General features: G+C 40.1%; 1 protein-coding gene across 3 annotated transcripts in view; it reads left to right on the top strand.

Annotated features, from left to right (window-relative positions):
• quob (quattro b) overlaps positions 1-10,022 on the top strand; it is a 30,190-nt gene extending 20,168 nt beyond the window's left edge. Inside the window, exons 15-23 of one of the 3 annotated variants that reach the window (XM_077014325.1) lie at positions 2,179-2,428; positions 2,596-2,685; positions 2,901-3,131; positions 3,692-3,862; positions 5,835-6,012; positions 6,496-6,612; positions 6,861-6,917; positions 7,196-7,422; positions 7,667-10,022. In XM_077014325.1, coding sequence (XP_076870440.1) covers positions 2,179-2,428; positions 2,596-2,685; positions 2,901-3,131; positions 3,692-3,862; positions 5,835-6,012; positions 6,496-6,612; positions 6,861-6,917; positions 7,196-7,422; positions 7,667-7,711 — 1,366 coding nt within the window. In that variant the 3' untranslated portion in view covers positions 7,712-10,022. Of the gene's footprint in view, positions 1-2,178; positions 2,429-2,595; positions 2,686-2,900; positions 3,132-3,691; positions 3,863-5,834; positions 6,013-6,495; positions 6,613-6,818; positions 6,918-7,195; positions 7,423-7,666 lie in introns of all 3 variants that reach the window. The other 2 variants (XM_077014324.1, XM_077014323.1) reach the window with 2 other exon arrangements.

The raw sequence follows: 10,022 nt of genomic DNA on the forward strand, positions 1-10,022 counted from the left end.
TACAGTGCTGATGTCATGTAGGCATCTCTAACAGACATGTGCAGTTAATTAAATGTGTAATGTTTGTGATCAATTGTGACAACACTGGGTCAAATGCCTAAAGGAAATCAGATTTAGTTTCAGGGGTTTGGCTGGTATATGATTAACAAAAGAGCTACCTTAGCAGTGTCATTTTTAAGCTTTATTTTGTAGCTACAGTGCTGCTCGCAAGTTTGTGAACCATCCAAACATGGTCATTGTTTTCTAAAAAAAAAAAATGTATAATCTTATTAAATGAACATCCAAAGCTCAATTTGTAATGCAGAACTTCCAGATAAGGGATTCACAGAAAAAAAGATTTTTAATTATTTAATCAACAAAAGAAAATGAATTTCTCTCTCAAAAAACTGAAATCTGCCAAGTATGTGAACAAACATCTTCTGTAACCATAGTTGTTGTAGTGAGGGGAAAAGTGGACCTGACTACCCAGGGTTGGGAGAGGGGCCCATTTTGCTCATGTGCCTCGTTTATTGGAATTTATAGGGGTCCACTGATATTGAGAGCGTATAGGGCCCAGAATTCGCTGCTACGCCCCTGTGTGTAACCACAAACAAGTGTCTCACATCTGCCTTTTTGTATTTGACCACTCCTCACTGTGGAACTCTGCCAGTTGAGAGAGGCTGGAGGAACATCTGGAATGTATAGATCTAGCCACAGCATTTCTATGGGATTGAGGTTCGGATGTTGACTGGGCCAATCCAGAGTGCAAATCTTTCTCTTAAGCCACTCTTTGGTAGTTTTGCTGGAATGCTTTGGGTTGTTGGGTTGTTGCATAATCCATTTCTGTCTCAGCTTCAACTCCCTGACTCATGACTAACCGGCCGCCCAATGGAGGGTGGGTTCCCTTTTGAGTCTTGGTCCTCCCGAGATTTCTTCCTAATCCTCACCATCATAGGGAGTTTTTCCTTGCCACTGTTGCCTTTGGCTTGCTCATTAGGGATCTGGACCCATTTGATTGTAAAGCTGCTTTGTGACAACATGTGTTGTAAAAAGCGCTATATAAATAAATTTGACTTTGACTTTGATGGTAGGAGAGTCTGGTCAAAAATCTATTGATAGGCCTGGGATTTGATGGTTCCATCCCGGTCCAGAGGCAGAATAGCAGGTCCAGACCTCCACTTTTCCACAACTTTTGGGAGGAGATTCTTCTCTGCAGTGTTGAAACTTCTGGTTTGTCCAAGTGTCCCCTGGCAAAGTTTAAATAGGTAACTTTGCTCTTTCTTGAAAGCAGAGTCTTCCTTCTAGCAATTATCCCATGACTGCCATGTCTGTTAATTTTTCGCTTGATTATAGACACATGTACATTTATCCCAGATGCTGCCGGAGAGGCCTGCAGCTCTCTGGATGTAATGTGTGTGTTGGCTTTTACCTGAATTATTATTTTCTGGTGCTACTTGGTCTAAGTTTTCATGACTGTCCACTTCTGCGTAGAGTTGCAGTGATGCTGAGTACCCTCCATTTTTAAAGGTCTTACAAATGTCTAACAGTGGATGGATGGAGCTGGAATCTTTTGCAGATAGACGTGTAGCTTTCCCCAGACTGATCGACTGTCACCACCTTCTTCCTGATGTCCTTGTATAACTTCCTTCCTCTCTGCATTGTTGATCTGTGTGCTTTACGCCTTGGCACAACAGGGTTTTGATTGGTTCCTTCTTCTTTTGAATCAGTGTGACTCAAATCTTTTCCCAAGGATGTCTCATTTGATTGGTCTTCTTAATTAATTACTTACACCCACATGTGTTTCACCGGAGTGTTTTACCTAACTGACTTTACCAATCCAGCTGTGGTTCATTTACTTTTGCACATGCTCTGATTCCATTTCATGTAGTTTGCGAGCAACTCACACATGTCTCTCAAAACAAGTAAATGGAATTGATGAACCTGACATTTCAAATACAAAATTGGTGATGATAAAATAAGAAAATCATAGTAAAACAACAGAAAAATCTAAACTCAAGGAGTTCACAAAGCTTCAAGCAGCACTGTATATTTCATTCTCAATGCCATGTTAATATTGTTTAACTGTTTACCAATACCTTGAATGTAACTCTGATCTGGCCCTTTAAAAATCAATTTAACATGAAAGCAATACAGTGAATAGCTTTGAAGTCAGAAAATGGTTCTATGTTACCTCTGCAGTAAACTGCAGCACATCATGGAGGAGTTGTTGGACACGGAAAGAGAATATGTAAGGGCACTGGGCTATGTCATGGAGCACTACTTTCCCGAGTTGGAGCGCCCTGATGTACCACAAGACCTGAGAGGTCAGAGGGGAAACATCTTTGGGAACCTTGAAAAGCTGAGGGACTTTCATCAACACTTCTTTCTTAAGGAGTTAGAGCGTTGCCTAAAAGAGCCGTTCCTCGTGGGACGTTGTTTCCTAAGACACGTAAGTTTTCTTTCGTTCCCTCAACCAGCTCAATTTAATTTTCAGTATGTCATCCAGATTAGCACAAGGAATTTCTACTCACACGATTTTCTGTGCCACCATGTTTGTGCATAGTTTTCTCCACATTTCATGTATTCCACATTTACCATCGTATTTCTCAAATACAGAAAGAGAGTTTTGGTCTCTACGCTCTCTACAGCAAGAATAAACCTCGCTCTGACAACCTACTGATTCATTACGGAAAAGAGTTTTTCAAGGTAGGACCACTGACATCTAAGAGGGACATTACACAGAGATTCATAAGAAGTATGACACATCCTCTGAAGCTATTGAATCTGTTGGAGACAGGTTAGATAGGTGATATGCCAACAATGAGCCAAGGGTGTTGATACAGAAGGCATGTCTCAAATTGTATTAGCACCCACAGACTGGTTCTGAGTCATTTAAGTTGGTTACTTTGGTGGTTTTGCAGCAGAAACAGCAGCTGCTAGGGGATAAGATGGACCTGTCCTCATACCTGCTGCGACCTGTACAGCGAATCAGCAAATACAGCCTTCTTCTCCAGGACATGCTGGGCGAGTGGGACATGGGGTCACACGAAGGTCACGAGCGAGCGGAGATACAGGCCGCGCTGGAAGTTATCCAGTTCCAGCTTCGTCACGGCAACAACCTCCTCGCCATGGATGACATCCAGGAATGCGATGTGAGTGGTGCGAGAGGGGGCTGTGAATCTTAAATCTTTAGCGGTGGGTAAGACCTAGGTGAGCTGAACATTGTCAAAATCAGCACAATGGAAAATAAATTGGTTCCTCAGGTATAATTACTGTGCTCCCACTTTAGGTATGTTCAGGAATGCTGAACTATGAAAAAGTGGTTTCTGTTGTAGAAAGCTAACTGGGCTTCGGTGGGAAAATGAAAGTTGTAGCTTATAATTTCTGCTTAAATTATATCTACACCATGATGCTATGTAGGTTCTGTAGCCCACATACTTAAGTTTCTCAGAAACATCCGTGGGTTGAATGTTGCAGTCTGACCAACCCATGAGATTAAGTAGTTATCCTGAGAGTATCTGAGAGTATCTTTTTAATGCTGTAGGAATGATCTTATAAATTGTGCAAACTGTTCATGTAAAATGTTCTGTGCTTGTCTTTTTTTTCACTCATGTTGTGAACAATTTAGTTCAGTGTTTTAAAGGTATTAAAATACTATATGCATAAGTTAAAGATCTTCAAATTATGAACTGAGCCCATTGTATCTACACAGGTGAACTTAAAGGAACAGGGGCAGCTGATCCGTCAGGATGAGTTCCTGGTGTCCTTCAGAAAGAAGAAATGTCACCGCCATATTTTCCTCTTTCAAGATCTTGTCCTGTTTAGCAAGACAAAGAAAACAGAGGTTGGGAATGACATATACATCTACAAACAGTCTTTCAAGGTAATTTGCCTACACACAGATATCTACATAATATGTTTTTGGTTCATCACTAAGAATGTATGCATTTGTGAAAACGTCAAGGAGTTTATTAAGTTTGAAGGATTTATTTGACTTTATTTGTTTGACATTGTTTGACACTATTATTACATTGTAATTACTATAACATTGACATTACTATAACATTGACTTTACTATAACATTGACAGTATAACTAACTTCCCACTGTGGATACTCGCTTTCTAGATCCTGTAGCCAGTCAGTATTAAAGTGGACAAAATATTTCCCACTGAAATGCAAGTGTATACATCATTAATTAATAATGCACAAACACATTATACACACATTAAATAATGCACATTATTTAATGACTATAGATAACTTCAAAAACATGCAATAATTACTGCAAAGACACTATACAAGTATACCAGTTTATACTTGTTTATATATTTTGAACATGTGCTAAATTCATCAGTAGTGACAGCCTTCAGTGAAGAGAGCATCTTAATATAATAGAAAGGTTTCCTTGCGTGGACATCCATGCAGGAAGCAAACACTTCCGTTTCCTCTCCCTTAAAGATCATAATCTAGAACAAACATCTAGGTGTGCTGCTCTTTTTCCCTTGTGGTGGTGGAATAATAAGCAATGCACGGGATTGTATGAAGAGAGTGGGCACTGCCAAAGTGATGAACGAAAGAAGAATACGACTACCCTACCCAATCACACCATGAGAGACAACTGCCCCATACCTAGTGTGTCTAAACAGCAACCTCCATACCGCAACATACTGTATAGGTGTGTCTGTTCTCACCTGGTCACACGAGGCTGGTGGGGAATGGATATGTAGGATTAAACACAAAGCAATAAGAAAGAAGAAATGACTAATGCCTCCCAGAAATGAGGCCCCCAGAGGCCCCCAGAAATGTTTTATAGTGTGCCAGATGGCACCACTGAAAATCTTAGGGTGGCACAAAAAAACCAAAAGCCATAACTGAATTTCTGACATAATATTATGCCACCTCCCACGGGTCAGTTCTCCAAGGGCTCCTGCCCAGACACCCTTGATGGCGCCGCTGAAAACGTATAACACTGATCTCATGGCCAAGAATGTACCTAAAATGCTGGGGGCCAACAGGTGGTAAACCCATTAACAGCCTTGCTATAGCACTTGTAACATTCCACACTATGTGCATGTAATGCATGTAAAAATCCCACACAAGCCACATGCACATACACAGGTCTGCTCTGTCGGGCCCCCTCACCTGCCCACTCTTTTGTTTTACTCTCTGTGACACTCTGAGTCCACCTCCACTTAGGAACAGACACATCCTATTGGTGGATCTGTGCATCCGTCATATATGGTTGGAATGAATACATTAACTGGTACCAGTTACATCTGAAATCAGATGGCAAAGAGAGAAAAGGAAGTAAAATGGGCACGCCACATGTAACGCTGTCCTATGACCAGTGATCAAGAAGCTACTGTAACATTGACTTATCACCTATGAACAGATCAAGGCAAAAATACAGTAATTCTACCACATAGCTTTTGAAAGATGTAGATAAACTAATAGCTTCATTACCTCATTACAGGGCAGTCATGGCCTGGTGGTTAGGGAACTGGACTTGTGACTGGAAGGTCGTGGGTTCTATTCCCAGACCTGAGACCATGACTGAGGTGCCTCTGAGCAAGGCCCTTAACCCTCAATTGCTCACTTGTATAAAAATGAGATAAAAATGTAAGTCGCTCTGGATAAGGGTGTCTGCCAAATGCCATAAATGTAAATTACTTTTCTAAATTCCTAGACACTAAATGTATTTATACTTTTGAGCATCACTCTAAAGTTACCTTGTGTAATGTCTGGTACATCACCAGATTTACCTGCCATTGACAAATTGTAACCACTGGTAGGTGGGCAGCGATCCTTTCTGCTCTCTGGTTTGTCAATTGTCCATGTCTATATTGTTTGCCAGACCTCAGAAATTGGGATGACACATAACAGTGGTGACAGTGGGCTGTGCTTTGAGATCTGGTTTCGGAGGAGGAAGTCACAGGATACATACACACTTCAAGCAGGAAGTCATGAAGTGAAGGAGTCCTGGACTAAAGACCTCGAGAGGATTCTGTGGGAGCAGGCGATCCACAACAGGGGTTAGTAAACAATACTTTATGGCACGAGTTCATTTAAGGAACAAGGGAATTTAACTTTTGGTTTATTTAAATACGAAGATCACGCTACACAAAGCATTGAGAACAAGTCAGAACATAATGACCAACAATGAACAGGACTCACACAAACGTAAACTCAAACACAGACACAGACGAGCCTAGGGAAGGAGTCAGGGGCTGCCAATGTGACAACAGACAGACACATAAAGTAAAATTAAAAACTAGTAGATTACAAGCAGGATACCTTACTACATTACTTATGTTGATGTTGGCATTAAACTAAATCCAGGGTGAAATAAATCCACCCTCCCATACCAACGGGATAGGAGTTATGAGAAACAAATTCCTAGATAATTCATCTCCCAAGCCTACCATAAACTTGTGTATTAACTCCTTTTCTTGCTGTTTTACTCTGCATGCTGTACAAAGACTTTAAATCCCTGTTTCCTTGGGTAATTCACACAGAAGTTCGCATGCAAGAGAGAGTGTTTATGGGAATTGGATACAAACCTTTCATGGACATTAAGCCCAGTGAAGCTGCCATCTGTGACCGTGCCATTAACTGTGCTCTGATTGGACGAGGTAAAAAAAATCCTCTTGCAAAATACCTACATATGCATCTATGTATATTTTTACAATGTTTTGAGGATCAACTGTTATATATATGAACATATTCATACATTGAATGATACACTATAAAAAACAATAATTCAGTACAGTTGTGTTATCATTTTTCTGTGTTAGATATGAATAACAATTTGATTGCATCTGGGTTTATTCTATGTCAGAGTGTAAGTCTACAGTTTCCTCTGGGATGTCTGACTCCCAAGGTGGATTTCCTGCCCAGAGACCAAATTCTACTGGTTCAACAAGCTGGCCATCATCTGGTAGCCACTCACCTCCCTCCTTCTCCTCTGGGTGGTGCTCCATGACCTTGATGGGTTCTCAGTAGAAGAAGGGTTTCAGCACATCTAATTTAGGAGTCCTAGACAATTGTGACATAAACCATAAAAATTGCCAAATTCAATTTGGTGGGGCCTTGTTAAGTCAAAATGTTTATTTAGGTCCTTAATTCTGTGCAACTGTAATTAAGAGCTCATTCAATTTTAATGTCCATATAATAGAGGAATCTTGGCTGAGGAAAATGTTTTATTTGTTTTTCCAGTGGACAGTTCAGAATCTTCAGGAGAAAGTGTGAGTGGATTCAGCAGCTCCAGCTACAGTTGCCAGTCCGTGATTGGTGGAGAGGTTGACGAACACTCAGAGATGTCGGTCATCGGTGTGAGGAAAGTATGTATCCAGAAAATTGAGAAGAATCATCAAGAAAACAAGGACCAACCCAAATCATCTACAAAACCACAAGACCAAAAGAGGGACCAACCACTTAGCAAGGTAAAGGCTTCACTATGACCTAGCTAATCATCAATTGTATGTTTACAATTTACAGATAGTTTCAGAAACATGGATCAGGCCAAGTCTTAGACTAAATTGCAGTGCCAATGGCACCACAGTAAATTTGTTTTACATAGGTTTAGGCTTACGTTTTTGCCATCAGTTTTGCAAAAGTTTGTAGCATGTGCAATCTGTTGTTTAAGTAACTATTCTGTTTATTAAAAAAAATTTCATCACTTTGCAGATTCAAGCAGATAATCACATGAGAACATCATCAACTGAAGTTTAATAAACTTTGATATTAGTTTAAACTATGGAGCACTATGGACCTTTCAGAGAGTTTGAATGTGTCAGATTCTTGTCATTACATGAAGACATTAAATACCTTCATAGACCAAGAAAGCTCAATCCTGGAGGCTGTGACAGGAGGTGGTGTATAGCAGTGCATCATATAATTTATTTATTTTTAACAACCCTTGTGGAATCTAGTTGTTTCTGTTTACTCTATTGCAATGCATCGTTTTATAGCCTATTGGTTAACCAAATTTGTATTGAATCTTTAGTTTGTTACCTATTTGGGTTATTGTTACATTTGTCAGTTAAAGCGTGTATATGTGTAAGTAAGTCTGTGTGTGTGTGTGTGTGTGTGTGTGTGTGTGTGTGTGTGTGCCTGTGAATGACAGCTTTTTCTGTAAAGATTCCACTGAATCTATATCTACTATTTCTTGTTAACAATATTCATGGTCTTATATAGTCTTCCAGTGGCAAAACAGCTTGGCTAAGGACATACAGTTGTGCTCGAACGTTTACATACCCTGGCAAAATTTTTGCATTCTCTGCCTCTTTCCACTCATGGTTAGTGGTTGGGTGAAGCCATTTATTGTCAAACGATTCATTTGTCTTTTTAAAGAGAGTGCAAATACCCCAGTTCTTAATACCGTATATTGCCCCCTCTAAAATCAATGACTTTGAATTATTTTCCAGTAGTGGACGAGGCTCAAAATTCCTGGGCTGTCTTACATGAACTGCGCGCTTGAGATCTCCCCAGAGTGGCTCAATGATATTGAGGTCAGGAGACTGATGGCCACTCCAGAACCTTCACTTTTTCTGCTGTAGCCAATAATAGGTTGACTTGGCCTTGTGTTTTGGATCGTTGTCATGTTAGAACGTCCAAGTGCGTCCCATGTGCAGCTTCCGGGCTGATGAGTGCAAATGTGCCTTCAGTATTTGCTGATAACGTGCTCCATTAATCTTTCCTTCAACTTTGACCAAGTTTCCTGTGCCTTTGAATCTCACACATCCCCAAAACATCAGCGATCCTCCTACGTGCTTTACGGTAGGAATGGTGTTCCTTTCATCATAGGCCTCGTTGACACCTTTCCAAATGTAACGCTTATGGTTGTGGCCAAAAAGTTAGATTTTGGACTCATCACTCCAAATAACCTTGTTCCAGAAGTTTTGAGGCTTGTCTCTGTGCTATTTGGCATATTGTAGGCGAGATACTTTGTGGCGTTTGCGCAGTAATGGAAACTAGCAGTATGGCTGTTTCTTTCTTCGGGTGACTTAACCATGCAGCTTATTTTTCTTCAAGTGCCTCCTTATTGTGCATCTTGAAACAGCCATACTGCTCATTGTCAGACAGTCCTGTATTTCAGCTGATGTTATTTGAGGTTTTTTCTTTGCATCCCAAACAGTTTTTCTGGCAGTTGTTGCCAAAATCTTGGGTTTGATTTTTACTGAACTCCTGATTTTCCATTTGTTAATCACAGTTTGAACACTGCTGACTGACAATGATTTTGTGTTATCATTCATATTCTCTGAAAAAAAAGGTGCTCTTCGCAAGTTTGTAGATGTGTAGAGAGGAACTCAGCCGGAGTCGATCAACCAAGCTTTATTTGCAAACGAAGATCTTCTCAGATCTCACTGTACAACACAGTGTGGTCCTCTAATAGGTAATGAGATCTAATAATTCACAATTAAAACTGATACTTGCATATTGGTCACCACCCAGATCATGTGCCACACGCTGCATGGAAGCATTTAGCAAATTCCACAGAATTTTTTTTGCAGATCTTCTAAGTTCCTCATATTGTACATATGTTGCAAGTATTTTTCTGACCCCACATGAGATCAGCATATATTACTTCTAGGGCCTTATCTTCTAAAGATAAAGATTCTTCTGCTTTTTGCTAGTTTTATTCCACAAAAGCCAAGAAAGCAGAAATTCTGCCGGGATATGTAAACGTTTGATCACACACCTGTATATGAACCTGTTGGGATGAATGCATTGTCAGCTCATGATAATAACTTCCCAAACTTCACTGAATGTTGTGAAAGTATTTTCCTTAGAAGTATTCACACTAAAAGCAGAAAATGCCATTTACAGGATGAGGACTTCATGTGAATTTTAGTATGTGATGATCATGTCTGGTGCTAAAGTGTGAAAGCAAGATGTGGATAGCTCCTGACTTCATGAACCATACAGGTGTTGAAATTCTTCTTGCTTTAAACTTTCATTAAAGAGATTTATTCACACTTGTTATATCTTGCTTTGTTTTTTCAAACCTTTTTTTGTGAAAGTGGTCACCAGCTGGTTTGTT

Source organism: Brachyhypopomus gauderio, chromosome 8, assembly GCF_052324685.1.
Source record: "Brachyhypopomus gauderio isolate BG-103 chromosome 8, BGAUD_0.2, whole genome shotgun sequence".
Taxonomy (NCBI): Eukaryota; Metazoa; Chordata; class Actinopteri; order Gymnotiformes; family Hypopomidae; genus Brachyhypopomus; species Brachyhypopomus gauderio.